At 47.4% G+C, this 19536-nt stretch overlaps 1 protein-coding gene across 1 annotated transcript; it reads right to left on the bottom strand.

Moving 5' to 3' along the window:
- Nucleotides 1–1339: 1339 nt before the first annotated feature.
- On the bottom strand, nucleotides 1340–6996 carry LOC149344311 (uncharacterized). Its single transcript, XM_089547207.1, has 4 exons — nucleotides 6546–6996; nucleotides 6301–6460; nucleotides 4985–5050; nucleotides 1340–1827 (listed from the first exon to the last, which is right to left on the bottom strand). Exons 1-4 carry the CDS (start codon nucleotides 6783–6785, stop codon nucleotides 1340–1342), a joined length of 954 nt encoding a protein of 317 aa, XP_089403333.1. The 5' UTR covers nucleotides 6786–6996.
- Between the last annotated feature and the right edge of the window lie 12540 nt (nucleotides 6997–19536).

The raw sequence follows: 19536 nt of genomic DNA, 5'->3' as shown, positions 1-19536 counted from the left end.
AGAGACCATCCTCACTAAAATTGGTTGGAGCTTTTATAAGCTAGAAAAAAAAAGGGTGCTGCCATCATTGGTCAATTTCGGAAGTGAAATGCATGCATCAACGTAGATATTTTTCGTGCGGAGCCCAGAAGCTAAGCTACACCACCATTCACTTGTACACGGTGGGCCATCGCGGTGGTTCAGTGGTTATGGCGCTCGGCTGCTGACCCAAAAGTCACGGGCTCGATCCCAACAGTGGCAGTCGAATTTCGATGGAGGTGAAATTCTAGAGGCCCGTGCACTGTGCGATGTCAGTGCACGTTAAAGAACCCCAGGTGGTCGAAATTTCCGGTTACCTCCACTACGGTGTCCCTCATAGCCTGAGTCGGTTTGGGACGTTCAACCCTCATAAACCAAACCAAACTTGTATGTGGTAGCAGCCCGTCCTTTTTGGTACAGACGTCACAAATTTGATTCCACTGGTGCAATGTCTTGTAATCCAATTTTCTCTGCTGTAAATGCATCTTTTGGTGCTAGAGAAACGTCAACACAGCCAGAAAGTGGCAAAGAATTATTTTGTATCAACAACAATTGGATGGAGTTGTCCGCAGTGTCCCTTTAATGCTCCCGAGGCTGTTGCACGTTAAGGAAGCATCAGCCTCTATTTGTTACTCTCTTACAATGATTAAAGGGGCACGATGGTCTTAAAACTAGCTTTTTGATTTATGGATAGAATCTCATGAAATTTCGCACACAGAGGCACTTTTCTCTTCTGATTCCAAATACGAAATCATAACTGAGGTGGTAGTCTTAGTTCAAAATTTATATTAAAGTCTAGAGTGTAATTAGGTAATTTCTTATGCAGCTTTAATGAACTTTCTCGTTGCATTTTGTTGCTTTTAATTGCATGAATTGATAGCCAAAGACATTCTCTTTTTTTTCTTTCAGCCATGTATAAATAGCAATTTGCAATTAGCTTAGAGTTGCAGTGTCAAATACTGCAACCTTTTACTCTCGACACAGTATATCAGGATGACACGTCTTTAGAGAAAAATGAAGGATGTCACCAGGTATGTGAACTCTTTGGCTATCAACTCATGCAATTAAAAGCAACAAAATGCAATGAAAATGTTCATTAAAGCTGCGTAAGAGATCACTTAATTAAGCTCTAGACTTTGTTAGATAACTTTTGATTAAGACCACCAGCTAAATTATGATTACACTTTTGCTATTAGAAGGGAAAAAAACATATGTGCGCAAAATTTCATGATTTTCTAGCCGTAAATAAAAAAGTCAGTTTAAAGACCCTTGTCCTCGCTTAAAGGCAACTGAATTAGAAGGATCGTGAATTGAGTTTACCTCAGTGTTTAGGTGTTGGCGGCAAGTTGGTGACTGGTGGCATGTTGGTGACTGGTGGCATGTTGGTGACTGGTGGCATGTTGGTGACTGGTGATGTGTTGGTGACTGGTGGTGTGCTGGTGGCTGGTGGTGTGTTGGTGACTGGTGGCGTGTTGGTGGCTGGTGGCGGTGTTGGCAGTAGGTGTTGTAAGTTCAATTGTGTGAAGCTAGGTATGTGTTGAAGTGACGCCACCAATGCTGCCTGCTGGGAAAAGAACTGCCCCATCAGGGCTTGTGTGCCTTGTAAGAAGGAGCTGGAAACTCCTTGCAGGAGGTCCTGCATGTTCTTGCCTTCTGCCGCGAGCAGTTCTTTTTGGCGTTCGAACTGCAGGTCTGCCTGCTTGGTGAAAAATTCCTCGCTTTTTTGGTGCATATTCAGCAGCACCGTTTCCAAATTCTCCTTCCCCACGCGACGTCGCTTCTGTGGTGGTGATCTGCGTGAGGTGCTCGCTACAATAAAAGGGAAATAAATGAAAATGGTCACAACATCCTTCTTTTGTGGACTATTCACACTTTGCGGAAAAAGTAAGGATTGTAGAGCAAGAAAAGGCTGGTCTACTTTTAACTTTTGGAACCTGCCTTGGCTGAAGCAATCAATTCTTGCAAGAAAACTGCATGGAGTTGAAAAGGAATAGTGCTACAGCTAACTTTCCACACAGGGCACTCTTTGGGGCACTTGCAGTAGTCACCAACAATCTTTTTGGGTGCAGCGTTTCTGAAATGCAATGTGCAATGTTTCTGAAAAACACTCACAGCTTTCCCTCTGTGTTCATGCATATCCTGAAAATATAGCCTTACCCAAATGTGATGAGCACCCATTACATTTACAGCATCTCGCCAGCACACACCCTTTAGAGAATAACACTGCCTCATAATCTTGAGCAGCACACACACTGTACCAGAGTGCTCACTTCTTTGCACATAATTTACTTTTTCTTTGCTAAAGGAACCAGTGTTCTGAGTCCATGCAGGTTGGAAGCTGAAGACAGTTCTGATTTTATGTGTCACGACTATCATTCTGGTTTATGACAGTCTTTGAATGCATGCAATAACTAGAGACTCCTTGCCCAGGCATTATGATTTTTTTTGGAAAACACGTTCTAGAATGTTCAGACTTTTAAAGAGGGGAAAGATGCTGTAGCAAGGTACCAGACCTGAAATTTGAGACTACATCCACTGTCATGATGTCCCCCTTTCACTAGTAACATTTCTGCATGATACATGGCAATGTCCCTGTTTAAAAAGTGAGTTGTCAAAAGGCAGGTAACAGCTTTAGCTTTAGGCATGGTCAATAAACCAAGAGACAGTTTTCTATTAGAAGTATAAAAAAAGAAAGAAATATTGTAGGTACATACACTTAACCTTGTGTAACTGAAACTTAGTTCACCACACCTTAAGGTACAAAGGTTACAGAAAGTTTACGTGAAACCATTAAATGTACCAGAATGGGAAAATGCCAAACTTATGCATAAATTCTGCCCATCTCAGCAATGCCTATCACATGCAAACTGCTCCTTTCACTAGGAAAGAAAGTTTTTGCTCCAAAAAATGGTCAGATTCAGTTTGCACTACGTGAACATTCCTGGCAATACAACACATCACAATGCTACAAACAAACACACTTAAAGACAGCAAGTGGTATCACTTTATATTGACACCACCTGCTAATAACATAGGTATAATAGCTTTGTGCTGTGTTTGAATGCTTCTATTTTGAATAAAATTTGTTCTACTCTTGTTCTCTCATCACTGTTGCATATAGCTCAGCATCAGCAATGCCTGTAGGTGTTCAAGGTATAGTAGAGTGGCCACCATAGTGGCCGTTTTAGTGGTTGCTGCGGTGGTGCAGAGGTACAGCATCCGCCTGGTGTGCAGGAGGCCCATGGCTGGAATCCTAGTGGCGCCACAATTCTCCACCGGAAAATGAAAGAATGAGTGTTGAGGAAATTGAACAACAAGGCCTACGGTGTTCAGTGATGTCAGCAACATACCGGCCTGAAAAGGGTGTAGGGCAAGGTGACACCTATTCACTGCATGTTTATCAGAGGTGTTCAAAGGATAGGTCTGGGAAGAGCTTGGGATAAGAATTAAAGGAGGACATCTTGGGAACCTCTGATTTGTTGATGTCGCCCAGCTACGTAACTCAGAAGGAGTTCTAGTGCATGACCGAGGACCTCAGCATTCAAGCAGAATGGTAGGGCTAAAAGTCAATAAGAAAACTGAAGTCACGTCCAGCAGTTTGGCAAGGGACCAATAGTTAACGATAGGCAGCAAAGAACTGAATATTGTAAGAGAATACATTTATTTTGGGCAAGTAATGACGGTAGAGTTGGACCATGACAGTGCGATAGCTGGGAGAAAAAAATGAAACAGGACATTTGGCAGGTACCCGCGTCATTGACAGCAGCTTGCCAATGCCCCTCAAAGGCAGAGCACATAGTATGTGTGGAATGGTATGGTATTTGGGCTGAACATTCCAAAGCAACAAATGGATCATGAGAGATGCCATACTGGAGGGCCCTGGATTAATCTGAACCACCTCGTGTTATTCAAGGGTGTAGGGAAGGCTAAACTGCAGGAAAAAAAGAATTCAATTTTTGGTTTTCTAATATGAAATTCAAAAACCTTCATGAATATTATTCAGTGTCTTGCATAGAGCCAGGACAGCCTTTTTTTTTTTTTGAAGCCAATTTCTTTGCAGCTTGTGTTCACTCGTATCTTTGCAATGAAAAAAAAAAAGGCCAAAACAAAACCTGGAAATTTCATAAACAAAGCTGATCCATCAACAGCCGTCAGGCAATGCAAAAAAGGCACTATGCATGCTTTATTGAGCGCTGGCAAGTTTTAATCTGGGCCATTGTTGCCTCATGTCCGGCTCAAGATTTTCTCACCTCTGCTCGGTTGTATTTAAACTTTTCTTTTGCTTTTTAGTGGGCACATAGAAATTATGCGTACGGCTGTTTTGCTTCAGTATTTCCACATGTTGGCTACCAACAGCAATGCCTGGCAAATGCTGTGTTCAAAAGACTGCAACACTTGCAGTGCCGACATGAGCCAAATGATGAACAAGCCTTTCCTGCATAGGTACTCGCCCAAATCAGTTCTTCACACCACACAGCCTGCTCCCTAGCAAGTAGCGCAATGTGCAGTCAAAGCTTCTCGAATATTGTTTATGGGAGATGCCAAAATACTTACGAGTCATCTAATCATATAGTTTGGGAATGCGCATCAAAGAATGCCTTCCTTACAAGACACGCATCCGAATTACCATCTTAGACGCAGTGCTCACATTCAGTCATGGCAGCATAGTCCAAATTGATGACCTTTGATATATCTCGTGACATCCCAAGATATCGTGTATCACCGGGGTGCTACACCGTGCACTCTCGTAATCACATATACCTCACTATCTTCAAGGCTGGTCTGACGACGCTTTGCAGTGCAGCTGAACAGCACATCCACTTCCGCTGCATCAGCCAATCGTTGTACGCCTCAAGAGATCAGTACCTCGAGAGATCGAAGTGTGAAAATGGGCCCAGGTAACCAATTTTGCTGTGCAGCTGAGCTATTAAATACCATTCAGTGCTTAGAAATTGCCCAAGCTTACGTTCACTTTGTTCTTGAAGGCCGTCAGCATCGTCCTCCTCGGTCCTAACGTCACTGTCGCTGATGTCTGCAAAACAGAAGAAAAATATTACTGTTTCTATATCCAAAAGTTCTGTAATTGCACATCCTGCAACCCAAAGATTGTAAGATGCCATCCCATCCGACTGCACGACAAGGGTCATCAATCCCAATCACCTCAGCTTCGCAACTAGCATGGCCACCTTGCCACCAGCAAACTTCCTTGTTTCGTTACTGCTACAGACGCTCTACTAAAATTAACTACATCTGCCTTGCCTTGACAGTCACTCAAGGACATCATGCTACACATAACATGTTTCACCCATGTCTATTTCCTGCTCTTAATGGACTGAGATATAATTTCCTGTTCTGTCATCCACAGTGTCTTTTTACAATACACTCATCGCTTTTTCTGTAACTTATTGCCCTTAATATTTTTTTCATTCAGTTTATTTGTTAGCTTCCAAGTTTGAGCCCCGTGGTTGAAGACTAGGAAGAACTGTTGAACTTTCCCTTTCTATCAGCTCTTCAACACTCTCTATACCTCATCAATAAATATAGAGCCACTGCAGTGCATTTTGATGGAGGCGAAATGCTAGAGTCCCGTGTACTATGTCAGTGCAGTGAAATGGGCATCCGAGTAGCCATGTCTCATGAAAGCACAATAATAATCTGCATCAAAGAAAAGGAGTTCTTAAGAGTTTGCTTTCGTGAGGAACTGTGCTGCGGCACACAAATTTGAGGCTACTGCATAATCAAAGACTGTTGGTGCTTACTTCAGTCAATGAAAAATGCACTAGACAGTCTTCCACTTCTAAATAAACCTGTCATTCCATGTAAGCCTTGGCAGCTCATTTATTTCTCAATTACGTGCGCACAGTTACACAATTGTATGATAAAAAAATTAAGTCAGCACCGCCGCACGCCCGGTGCATTTGTCAAGAATTAAATTCAGTTATCAGCTTATTTATGGTCTTCACTTGAAACAAGCATGTTAGTGCGTCTCGTTCAAGAGTAGCTGTACGCACTCGTTATCATCACAGAGCCGCATTTCTCCTTATGATTCTACGTTTTCTGGAATGGATTTTTTTTTTTGCGTGTTAACATAGCATTTAATGCAGGAGGTTGTAAATGATCGCGCTGTTAGAAATGCGAAAGCTGGCTGAACTCGCGTAGCGGCATTCAACCCAGAGCTCATCAAAACAACGCCGCGACTGAGTCGCTGACTTCGGCGCTGCTGACCTGCTACATGACATCAAAAGAAAACGAGCGTGAAAACACATTTGGGTGTATACTTGCCTGGCTGCGAGTTGTCACCGTTGTCTGGCGGGACATCTAGCGAGTCCACGCCGTATTCACGAGCCTGCACCATCGGCCTGTGGCTGAGCAGCGCGCTCATGTGGTCGTACCACTTCCACGCCGACGGTGCAGCTCCACTTTTTTCTTGCTCCAACCGTTCCTGTCACACAAAACAGAATTGTGCTGCAACGTGGTATCATTACGTAAGGGTTTCGAAAATCAGATGAGGGAGTGCTGATACTCACGGCCGTAAATCGCTTTTTTAAATTCTTCCAACAGTTCCTCAACTGCTGCCATGTCCACTCGTAGCCGAGGTTGGCCATTTCGGCCTGCAAATCCTTGAACACGTCTTGGTTCCGCTGCCGTCGGCTGTCGAGCGCCTCGCTGACTTTCTTTTCATTGATGAGGCCAAGGAAGCATTCCACTTCCCGGTCGGTCCAAGAAGCGCGAGTAGACATTGCGCGGGGGCTGACGACGGCTGCCATTTTGGTCGACTGATCACATGACCGGAAGCTTTCCGAGAGTTACCCGACATGCTTTTAGAAAGGCGGGTCAAGCGAGTTAACCTACCCCCTGCAGGCGAGTTAACTCGACTCGCTCCGCCGCTTATTTTACTCGACCCGACAGCGTTTACATGAACCCGACAACTGGTTTTTTACTCGACAAGCAAACTCGACTCGACTCTGTCGGGTTCATGTAGACAGCCTTACAGCAAACAAATCCTACGACAACCGCTACGCTTGGCTTGCCGTATATATACCCAGCGAAAGCGACGCAGTATTTTGCACGGTGAGGCCTTTTTTTGCGCAAATACTGTGGGCTGCCAAATTATCGCAGAAGTACCGTACTGGTCGCGTTCGAATCTGGGGTTAATTGAGAACGGAATTGCTAGTTGAAACTTGCGTCAGGCACAGGTCAGGAGTCGAACTGTCAACCAACAGATACATGGGCGTGTAAGGGAGCCGGTCTGCCCTGCCAGACGGGGTCCTTTCCGCTGGCTTATTCGGACCCAGAAGTACCCAAGGCGCTTTTGCTGGTATAATGATATCACGTTCTCACACGGAAATGTTCGAATGACATTGAGTGGAATGACATTCGAGAATAGGAATGACATTCGGACTTGACGGACTGCCGCGGTGCTGCATGACACTTTCGAAACGCATTCGAAAGCCTCAGCTCGTTTTCAGTGTACAGCGACGACGACGACGGCGGTCACACTAGTCCGACAACGACAGTATATATCACGCTGAACAACAGCATGTAATTATAGTGAAATATCTAGTTTACTATAATATGATTCTAGAGGGACACGTTTTTCAGGCCAACGACACCGACGAATCCGGTCGGCGGACGGTCATCCTTGTCGGCGGCTGAGCGAGAGCACGGTGATGAGGCGGCGGTGTGTATATGCTCGCGCTTCTAAATGAGCGAAACGAACGGCTATATTTCACGTGTGCACACCTGAACACTCACCAGCCATAAGCGCTTGCCAAATCAATTTCAGTCGACGACGGCTCTGTTCCCTTCCGTGACGACTAGGCCCAGCGAGTTCGCAGGGTTGGATCTGTGATTTCGGCGGTTGTGAAAAGCGAATCACAAGCTTTAGCGAATACAAATAGTCACCAGGTGTAGTTTTGGCAACAGTGACCTGAAATCAACTATTGCTTACATCGCAGGGCACGCGTACGATGAACGGGAATCGCCGGTGTGACCCAGACTGCCGAGCCGCGCTTTACGGCCAGCAGCAGTCGTCGCCGTCGCTAGCTTGTGGATAACAGTCACCAGACATACTTCTGGATAAAGTAGTTTAAAAAAAAGTACTGGTCACGTCAGAGAAAGCCGGGACAAGAAGTGAGAAGCGCCAGTCCTGCGCGATGCCAACAACCCGGCTTTCTCAGGCGTGCGATCGCATCATCGCTTCCCACACATTGTCGCACTGCGTAAACAATCACGAGTATAACCAGTAAAAAAGAAAACAGATTGTTTAATAGAACGAAAGCGCAGATTGCGTTTTATGTTATGTAAACAAGCGATGTAAACAACAGTATGAGTGCAGTCGTCCTCATCGGCGCACTCCCGGGGAAATTTCATGCTGACGCGGTTAATATTCATTGGCGTAATATTATCTTCAAGCGCTCCCTTAGACAGAACACGTGTAGCATCGTTAGATGACATTCGGTTTGAAGGCATTCGAAGCGCCCGTGTAGCAGGGGTATAAGTGGTGATCACCTTCCTGCTAGAAGTTACCGTAAACGAAAGGATGACAAGAAAGGGGAAGTTTTGCACTCTTGGCTGAAACGTCATTTCGAGCCCTAGATTGTTCCACGGTAGCTTGAAGTGTAATGCTTGGTTTGGTTTATTGGGGTTTAACGTCCCAAGCGACTGAAGCTATGAGAGACGCCGTAGTGAAGGGCTCCGGAAATTTCGACCACCTGGGGTTCCTTAACGTGCACTGACATCGCACAGCACACGGGCCTCTAGAATTTCGCCTTCAAGAAATTCAACCGCCGCGGTCGGGATCGAACCCGCGTCTTTCGGGACAGCAGCCGAGCGCCGTAACCACTGAGCCACCGCGGCGGGGCGAAGTGTAATGCAAAATATGTTTACGCGGAAAACCCATTTGTTAGAATTTAAATATACTTCAGACGGATTAATTGCGTATTTACGAAAGTAGACTTTAAACAGATGGCCAGTACCAAAATGCGATCCCGAAACTCGATTTTGAGCATTAGATTGTTCAACGACAGCTTGTTGTGCGCTGGAAACATGCTAATGCGGACTGCCAATTTGATAGAATTTCAGTGTTCTTTGGACGAATTATTTGCGTATTTACGGAAGTACACTTCAAATACATTGACGACACGCAAATGCCATTTCCCGAAATGCGATTTCGAGCACTCGACTGTTCAACGGCAGCTAGAAGTGTGCAAAGACGTTTAAAAGGACTGCCCGTTTGTTAGAATTGAAGTATATTTCGGATGAATTAATTTCATATTTACGAAAGTTCACTTTTAATACATTGACAAGATGCTAAAACTACATACATATACGTTTACAAGGACTGCCCGTTTTCTAGAATTGAAGTATACTTTCGATGAATTAATTTCATATTTCCGAAAATACACTTTTAATACACTGACAAGATGCTAAAACTGCATACATATTTTTTCACGTATTTGAAAAGTGCTCGAAGTATGCTTTAAGTGAGGTATTTTTGGCACATTTTAAAAAATATATTTCGAATACCAAGCATGAAATTTCAGGAACATATTTCCTACATATTTGTAGTGCATTCATCAATACAAAATATGTTTAAAATACAATTTAAATAGCCCACCGTATATTCCAGACGTATTAGTTTTTGCTAAGGGCTATGAGGCACAGTCCAACGCTCAGAACATTTGCTTGCGCAGCATTACGGTTGTTTTTATACCGTATTTCGTGTCATGTAGGCGCGGCCATGGGCGTCCGAAAGGGGGGGCAAGGGGAAGCGGTTAATTGCTCCCCCCCTCCCCCCCACTGGAATTACGGATATTATTTATGAACTAGAAGAAAATAACTTCACAGCATGATTAGCACGATTAGGTGTTATTAAGTTATCGGATTTTGCTTATGGAGTTACTTTCTTTGTTCATTAATAAATACTAATGTTTCTTCTCCAAGCCTAGCACTAATTTGCTGCTTCTAATTTTTGTTTCATCTGCGCAGTTTAGACCACAAATAGTTCCTTTTTGGTGCTAACCTACCGCCTCCCCCATACCCGGCCATCGGGTGCACCCCCCTGAAAAAAGTTGTGCGGACTCCCTTGGGGGCGGGCGGCCGAACATCGGGCATTATGCGTGAAACACAGATGTGGTTAAGTTTACGTTGAGAAGCTTCTTTGAAATATTTACGTCAAATACCTCAACTTGCACACAAAAGTGCCTGTCGGAAGTGGCGAAACACAAGAACTTGTTGCCCTAAGGTTTGCTCAGATAGTATCTTCTGCTCGTAGCAGTTCATTGGCCAGGCGTCGGGAGCAGTTAGCCCAGTCTTCTGCTTTTAAACTTACTGAATTGGGCAGGGTGTGGACTGGTGCAGTCAGTCGATAAATATTTTCAAGAATATATCCCCAATTGCGTAAGAAATTGCTGTTATTCACAAATTAGGAGATATAAATAAATATCCCTCCTCTAGGAACAACGGGGAGCACAAGGTATCAATGTCTTACAAGAACCCATGCTGATACATATTATGATTCCTTGAATGTGCCATATACAGTCCCGCTTTTCAAGGCGTAGTATACAGCAGACATTTCGGCCCATTAATGCTGGAGTTAAAGGCTTGCTTGCTCTACGTTGGGCAGGTTGTGACGTCGCTGCAAGGTCACGTGACCTAGGTGGCCCACCTGCCTCCTAGGTTCCTCTCTGGGCCCCGCCTGCCAGTGTAATGCTCGTGATTTTTTGTCCACAACGCCGACGCTGACACAGGATATTCTGGACAACGAGGACTTCAACGCTATCGCATTAATATTTTCATTTTTAATTCAGAGTGACGATGAGGCAGTGCGCGAAGGTTTTTATACTGATGTCCTACTCTTCCTACGCGCTATAGAATCTGCCATAAAATGCCTCCTGTGCTCCTATCGACAGGCTCATACGGCCGTGTGGGATTAGATTGGAAAACATTTATTAATGCGAAAGCAATGGATGGCTATATTTACGCCGAAATTGTCCGCAAAATGTGTCGCCGGAAGTTGGTCTCCTGTGGTGTGACTAGTTATATGGCGTCATCATTCATACGACGTCATGAGACATTAAAATACAAAAATTGCCTATGATTAAGTTACTTCCTAATGCGAAATTTGAGCGCAGCTCATTAGCTGTTTCAGCTTGTCGATAGGTTGAGGCAAATAATTCCAGCAAGACAATTTATGTACAATTACAGACATCTTATTTTTCAGACATTTTCCTTCTTCAAGAAACACTCCACTAACAGTTCTTGACTGTCATGAAGGAAGCTTTGTGGATGGAGAGAGAGAGAGAGAGAAAACTTTTATTGCTCTTTCAAGAGATTCGCGGAGATGAAGACTTCTGGGTCGTCCTGCTTGGGCGCTGGCGACTTGAGTCTTCGAGCAAGGGTGGGCCCTCAGTCCAGGGCTCCACTGAGTCGTGCCGCTTCAACAGCGTGCTGTACCAAGGCCCTCTGGACCTCGAGCTCGCTGCTGGAGAGACAGCTCTCCCATTGCTCCTCACTCGGTGTTTGATAATTGTGGAATGCTATGTTTCTTTCGCACTCCCAGGTAATGTGATAGAGTGTAGGTGTACCGCCGCACCAGGGACAGTCTGATCTGAATTGCGTTGGTGACATTTTGCTGTATATGTACAGGTTAGGAAAAGTGTTCGTCTGTAGCCTACGCCATCCTACAGCCTCTTCCCTAGTCAGTGCTCTGTGTGGTGGTGGATACCTCAATCTAGTTCCCCTATAAAGTTGTAGGGTCTCTGCGTAGCCTCCCTCGCACGTGAGTAGCCGTAACTCCGGGGCGTCCGATAAGCCTGCTCGGTAAGTGAGCCCTCGAGCCAGGCTGTCTGCCCTTTCGTTTCCTGCTACGCCTGCGTGATCTGGCACCCAGATGATATGCTGTATAGGCGTTTTTCCAGCGGAAGCTGCCGCCTCGCCGATGATCCTAAGGGCGATGCCGCTAATGTTGCCCTTCGTATAACTCTTGCATGTTTCTTTCGAGTCCGTTAGAATGTTCAGGGAGCGGCCTCTTCTATAGCCTTCGGCTACCGCCAGCGCGACGGCAATCTCTTCGGCCTCCGCTATCCCCGACACTCCCACTGAAGCGCAGGAGGTCATTTCCCCTGTACCATTGACTACCACTACAGCGGCTGTGCGCTTCTCTACGCTTGCGTACATAGAAGCGTCCGTATATAGTGTGTTTTCGGATCGGCCTAGCCTTTTGTCCATCTGCTCGGCCCTAGCCCTCCGCCTCTCCTCGTGTAAGTTGGGATCCATGTTTTTAGGCAATGGCCCTACATTGAAAGTCCTTCTGAGGTCGTCTGGTACTTCTGTGTATCTGTCAGCCAGACCACCGGTGTTCCGACCCAACCTCTTCAGGAGCGCCCTTCCTGTGGGGGAGCCTCTGAGTCTAACCAGTTGTGCACCCGTTTGAGCCTCTGCGAGCTCGTCGAAGGTGTTGCTGACTCCGAGCTGGAGCAGTTTTTCGTTTGATGCGTTCCTGGGTAGGTGCAAAGCGATCTTGTAGGCCTTCCTGAGGACACAGTCGGCCTGCTCCCTCTCCGCTTTCGTTGTAGCGTGGTAAGGCAGCGAGTACATGACCCTGCTGACGATCAAGCTGTTCACGAGTTTTAGAGTGTCTTCTTCCTTCATTCCGTATCTTCTCTGAGATACTCGGCTGATCATTCTTCCCACTTGTTCCGCGGCCCTCTTGAGCAGGGTGATGGTGTGACTGCATAGATGGATATATGCTCGACTTGCTGCACCAATATCAGGTTCTCGAAGGCGAGGTTTGCGCAAGTATTTCGCGAGGTGTCCTCAACTGTGGGAGGCGTTACGAGCGACAGGAACGGGATGTTTTCCCGCATAATCGGCAAGAAATTCCTGTTTGTCTTTCTATCTACATTAATGTCCCCACCCTGGCAGGTGACATTTAATGGTTAATTGCGAGAGTTCGCTCACCGTTGTGAGCCCTCACGCATGCAGCCCACATATCTATGTCATTACCCCACATAAATATAAGCGCGATTAAGGCGTCCACTGACCTGAGGAGCCAGTTATGCGCACGTCCTTTCCTTAAAATGATCGGAGTGTAAAACGTTGTCAGCGCCAACGCCAATAACACAATGAACACCGACGGCCTATGGCTGAAGCGCCGAGTTTCTCGCACAACGTTGTGAATGCCAACGCATGCAGCCCACATATCTCTGTCATCACCCCACGTACCTATAAGCGCGATTCAGGCGTCCACTGACCCAGGCAGCCAGTTATGCTCACGTCCTTTCCTTAAAATGATCGGAGTGTAAAACGTCAACGCCAAAGCCAATAACACAATGAACACCGACGGCCTATGGCTTAAGCGCCGAGTTTCTGGCACAACGTTGTCAATGCCAACGCAGGCTGTGCGGTGGCCCTGAGACCTTGCATGGTCCAAACTCGCTTGCTTAATAAAGTTTTCCATCCATCCATGCAACGGACATCTGTCACTACCGCCACATAGCCTAAAACACGATTGAGGTGTACACTGTTCCTAGAGGGCACTTATGCGCCGTCCCTCTGGTTCAGGTGTCCACTGAGATGTGTGTGACAGATATTGCGCATTTTCTTTCCTCAAAAACCAATCTACCAATTTTACCTTTTGTTTTCCAAGCTCCCGCTCCATTGGTTTCGCCGCTTAAAGGGCGTGCATTGCTGGTTACAACGCACAACGACGACGACGACGCCGCTAAACGGGGGTCAAAGCGCTGCGCTCTAAAATAAGAAAACATAAATTGTGCTTTAGGTGTGAATGGTCGAAGGGACGCGATAGGATGACGCAATATTTAGAGAGTGATAACATCGCGCCCGAGCTGAGCCACAATCATTGCCACGAGCAGAGAAGCGAAATGGTGGAAAGAGACCGCGAAAGCCGGAGAGGCTAACCGAACTGAGCAACAGATATCGGAAGTACACAGGAAACTGCCAGCGATGCCATCACTGGTTGACCTCAATTTGGTGGCAGTATTCCTGAACACATTCACCCATAGTTTCAGCAACCGTTCGTATTACATCGTACCCGTTCATGTGATAGCATTTCTCTTTGCATATAGCTTACACGTTTTAGTCAAGTTGAAGGCTAGCTTGCGGCAAGGGTTTGGACCACTAACATACGCGCCTTCAATTATATGCTTTCTGAGGCTAAAACGTTTCTTAGGTTGCGGTTGAGGTGTCCACAGAGAGGTCTTGATGTGAAGTTGGAAGCCAGCTTGCGGCAGGGGTTTGGACCAATAGGACATATGCACCTTCAGTTGCATGCTTTAAGGGACCACTGGTGGTGGTGGTGAAAACATTTATTAAGAATGAACAGGAGGTATGACATTGTTTGGATCAGCCCGTAAGGGACCGTTCCTTACAAACACTAGGTGGAGGTCCATAGTATGGGACCCCAGTGGCGGTGGCCGTCGCCCGGGCGCGCCCGACTAAGGCTTGTTGGGCCTGTAGACTGTATGTCGTAGCAGCCGAGCAGGGTCGCCTCCCAGTCCTCCCTGGTTGGGTTGGGGATGGGGGGAATAGCGGGGTTGGAGGGGCAGGCCCACACCATGTGATAGGTGTCAGAAGACACTGCACTACATTGTGGGCAGCTGCCGCTAAAGGAGGGGTCAAAATGTTTTAGCGCTGCCGGGCATAGCAATGTATTGGTGAGAAGGCGGAGAAGGAGCCGCTCCTCCGCCTTCTTCAGGCCTTTACATGGGCTAGGGTAAAGGCGATGACAATTTTGATAATATGTTGTAATATCTTTGAATGTATAGACCGGATTAAAATCGGGCTCCTGATCGGATAGGGAGGAGAAAACAGCCCGGTGAGAGAGCGCGCGGGCGGCTGCGTCTGTTGCCTCGTTCCCTGCCAACCCCTGACGAGCAGGGGCCCATATAAGGTAACGGTGTGCGGAGCCCGTATACCGTATGCAGTTTTGGTAGATTCGATAGGCTAGGAAGGGAGTGCAGCCTTGTTCGACGTTCCGACAGGCCCCTCGCGAGTCGGTGATTATGCATTATGAATCGGAATGTGAGGCCGCGACAGCAATCGCGACCTCTTCTGCTTGTGTTACACTGCTGGCTCGGAAGGTGAGGCCGTTAACTGTGTTGCTGTTGCGAACCACCGCGACCGTGTACCGTCCCCCGTGGTGAGGACCGGAGGCGTACACGTAGTATACACCTGTTTTGTTGCCATAATGTCGGGCTAGCGCTTCCGCTCGTGCCAGGCGCCGACCATTATGGTCTTCGTGTGACATGTTTGCTGGAAGAGGCCGCACGTGGAGGGCACGTCTCCACAGTTCTGGGATGCGAAACCTGTCTTCCATTGGAGGGGTGTATTGAATATGGAGTCGAGCAAGAAGGCGGCGACCCGACTCCGTTAGCGACAAGTGCGTGTACTGGTTTGTAAGGTGCGCCTCCCGGAGCTGCCGGAAAGTATTCACCACCCTATAGCCATAAGCCGGCTGTTTGAAGTAGTGATGGGGAGGTCAAGGGCACGCTTAATAATTTTGCGAAGGATGACCTCAAGCGCATTTTCCTCGTGAATGCCCTCCAAGCACCATCGTTCGTGGTCGTTGAGGAAGTGGAGGCAGAAGCTCCCGTGCCAACTTTCAGTGCAAATCCTGATGCTGGGATTGGAGCTATCAAGCGAGCTCATACTTTGAGACGCAGTTAGCCGCAATATAGAGAGATTGCTGGAGGCTCACAGCGACATGTTTTCAGAGGTTCCTGGCCATACTAATTTAATTGAGTGCCACTTGGAATTAACGACGAGTGCGCCCGTCAACACCCCGAAGTATCCATTGCCATTTGCCTTGCGTGAGGTTGTCGAGAAGGAGGTTGCAGACATGTTGAGGCTTGGGGTTGTGGAACGCTCCCATTCCCCTTACAACTCTCCGCTTGTCTTAGTTAAGAAACCTGACAAAACGTATCGTGCATGCATTGACTTCCGTCGGATTAATAGCATATTGGTGGACGATGGCGAGCCCATTCCAAGGACTGATGTTATGTTGGCGGAGGTCGGCATCTAGACGTTTTTTTTTCAAAACTAGATTTCACCAAAGGTTACTGGCAAGTGCCACTCAGTGCTGCGTCCAGGCCTGTTACAGCATTTTCCACCCAATCAGGCCAGTATCAGTTCGCCTTCATGCCCTTTGGGATTAAGACTGCGTCCGCAATTTTTACCCGCCTTATGAGAAGCCTTCTGGCAGGTCTACCTAGTGTGGTCCATTACATAGATGACGTCTTGGTGGCTACCTCAACGTGGGAGGAGCACTTGAATACTCTCCGAGAATTGTTCAGGCGCATCAGACAGGCAGGCCTCACAGTAAAACCTCAAAAATGCGAGTTTGGTCTTAGCCGCGTGGTCTTCTTGGGACATTTGTTGGGTGAGGGTGTGATTCGCCCAGTAGAGTCAATTGTCACCAAATTGGAACAGGCAGCGAACCCGGAAACTAAGAAGCAGGTTAGGTCTTTTCTCGGTTTGGCTGGGTACTAGCGGGACCTAATACCTTACTACGCTGCCAAGGCCCAGCCTTTGGTTGAACTTACACGGAAAGCAGAGAGTAACCATGTGCATTGGACTCCCGAGCGTGAAAAGGCATTCGAAACCTTGAAACAAGCTCCGATAAATAGCCGCGTGCTCCGATGGAGTCTGGTGCTAAAGGAATATTCTTCCCAGGTTAAACACATTAACGGCTTTGATAACGTTGGTGCTGATTATTAAGGCGGAAGCCTTTAATGTCTCATCGTTGTAAGCAGCAGTTGTCGACAGAAAATGTCACGCTTTTCAATTGGTGGAAACGGTCGTGACGTCACAGTGCGCGAATTTCAAACGGGGCTAATTGCACTTTGGCTAGTAACCATACAACCAATAGAAGGGATCGTATAGTGATGCTCCAAGTAAGTGGGACAGAGCTTAGTTAATTGCTTAATTACCCAAATAGCCTAATTAGCTTTACTAGTCAGGCCATATAAATAAATAAAAGCGATTAAGAAATTGGTCGAGCTCAGGAATCGAACCCCGGTCTTCGGCGTGAGAGACGAGCACGCTATCCACTCCGCCATGCCAGCTCGATGGTTTGGAATGAACAAAGGCGCGTCTAGTGAATACGGTGTCTTCACTCACTCTCATCCTCCTCCATTCCCTTCCGGCGAGGTTTAGGTGTCCACCGACAAATGAGAGACAGATACATTTCCTTTCCTCAAAAACCAATTTACCGACGAGCGAGGCGTAGAACCGAATGGGCGATGGCGTTCTATGGACTCCTTGGCAGCGTTGCAAGACGCTGTCGCGTTCCACTCTTAGGGGCGAAGCTTAACGTCTTAACCACGCATCAGTGACCACACTTTAGATCAAAAAAGTGCCTCCCCTGAATTTTGAGTGGTGTCCACCGAGATATGTGAGACAGTTACTGCGTAATTTCCTTTCCTCAAATACAATTTTCATTTTCTTCATTACGGCTCCTCTTTATCTATCTTCTTTCACTTCCACCTCCCTTCCTCTACGGTGCGGTTCAGGTGTCCACATAGATGACAGAGAATTACTGCACCATTTCCTTTCCTCAAAAAGCGTTGCGTTCAAAGGGCAAGGCGTCGCGCCGAACGGGTTGTGGCGTTCCGTGGACTCCCTGGCAGCGCTACAACGCGCTGTCGCGTTCCACTCCTAAAGGCGAAGCTTAAGCGTCATTAATTAGCAGTTAATTAGCATTCAGACATTAATCAGTAATTAACAATTAATTAGTGATTTGCCATGACTTAGTAATTCAAATATATGTGACTCCACCAGTGCCACAGAAACAGCGAAGGTGGTGCGGAAAACGCTTCCGCCTCTACCCACTTTAGACAGTCAAAGTGCCCCTGAATTTTTTAAGCCGGTCCTGACCCTGTGAGAACCCTGTCGCAATAATATTCTTTTGACTGGTTCGGTTACCAATCTTTGTGTGAACTCTATTTCGTGGTGTGTGTGCATGCTGTCTGTGTTGTGTGTGCGGGAAACACTGTCGACTGCCAGTGAACGGCGGTGCGCGTGTGAAAGTGTTCAGTGTGGTGCGGTGCAGTGCACCGAGCAGTGCTTCTTGCAAAAGTTTTTTTTTGAAAAAAGAAAGCTTCTCGAACGGGGGGGGGGGCATATTTGTGATGCCCCCAGCGCCCTGAAGCACTCGCGGCGGCCTGCGCGGCCTGCCCTTCGCTCGGGAGGAGAAAGAAAGCCAAATGAGTGAAGACGAAACTACTGCGCATTGGGTGTTGCCTGACCTGCAGCGAAGAAATGAAAACCCTAAAGATAAACGAGCGGCCCAAACACCGGAAGAGCGGGAAGAACGGCTCGCTGAACGAGGTCGAAAAGAAGCCGAAAAGCGGCTTTTGGCCGCGTCCACGGCCAGTGGGAGCAGCCAAATGAGTGAAGACGAAAGTACTGCGAATTGGGTATTGCCTGACCTGCAGCGAAGAAAGGAAAAGCCTAAAGATGATGAAGCGGCCGGAACACCCCAAGAGTGGAAAGAACGCCTCGCTGAACAATGTAGAAAAGAAGCCGAAAAGCGGCTTTTGGCCGCGAACACGGCCAGTGGGAGCCGCCAAATGAGTGAAGACGAAACTACTGCGCATTGGGTTGTTGCCTGACCTGCAGCGAAGAAATGAGAAGCCTAAAGATAAAGGAGCGGCCGGAACACCCCAAGAGTGGAAAGAACGCCTCGCTGAACAATGTAGAAAAGAAGCCGAAAAGCGGCTTTTGGCCGCGAACACGGCCAGTGGGAGCAGCCAAATGAGTGAAGACGAAACTACTGCGCATTGGGTTGTTGCCTGACCTGCAGCGAAGAAATGAAAAGCCTAAAGATAAAGGAGCGGCCGAAACACCGGAAGTGCGCGAAGAACGCCTCGCTGAACAATGTAGAAAAGAAGCCGAAAAGCGGCTTTTGGCAGCGAACACGGCCAGTGGGAGCAGCCAAATGAGTGAAGACGAAACTACTGCGCATTGGGTTGTTGCCTGACCTGCAGCGAAGAAATGGAAAGCCTAAAGATAAAGGAGCGGTCGGAACACCCCAAGAGTGGAAAGAACGCCTCGCTGAACAATGTAGAAAAGAAGCCGAAAAGCGGCTTTTGGCCGCGAACACGGCCAGTGGGAGGAGCCAAATGAGTGAAGACGAAACCACTGCGGATTGGGTTGTTGCCTGACCTGCAGCGAAGAAATGTGTTGTGTCCCCTTATTGCTTTTGTGTGTGTGCGCCCCCGCATCCTCCTCCTAACGACCACTCGCATCCTCCTCCTAACGACCACTTGCCCCTCGTCGCACGCTGTCGCCAGATGCCCCCCCATGGTGCGCCCCCGCATCCTCCTCCTGTTTTGGGAAGCCACTCCCTCCCGTGGACGCTTCTCCGCTCCCTCCTTTCTTCGGGCGGCCAGTTCGGCTCCTGCCTCGGTCGACGCTGGTCGCACCCTCATCGGCTTTAAATAAACGAAGCCTTAAAGTACCGTGTGCGTCTTTCGCTGCATTCAACACAGCGAC

Source organism: Amblyomma mixtum, chromosome 5 (assembly GCF_055824585.1).
Source record: "Amblyomma mixtum isolate Tamu chromosome 5, ASM5582458v1, whole genome shotgun sequence".
Classification (NCBI taxonomy): Eukaryota; Metazoa; Arthropoda; class Arachnida; order Ixodida; family Ixodidae; genus Amblyomma; species Amblyomma mixtum.
Note: the sequence above shows the minus strand (reverse complement) of the source record. Positions and strands in the feature narration are given on the sequence as shown.

Coding starts and splice junctions, on each gene's coding strand:
- LOC149344311 (XM_089547207.1), bottom strand. CDS start 6,785: ATGGCAGCCGTCGTCAGCCCCCGCGCAATGTCTACTCGCGCTTCTTGG. Junction 5,051..6,300: donor CGGTGACAACTCGCAGCCAG/GCAAGTATACAC, acceptor TCTGTTTTGCAG/ACATCAGCGACAGTGACGTT. Junction 1,828..4,984: donor CCTTCAAGAACAAAGTGAAC/GTAAGCTTGGGC, acceptor CTTTTATTGTAG/CGAGCACCTCACGCAGATCA.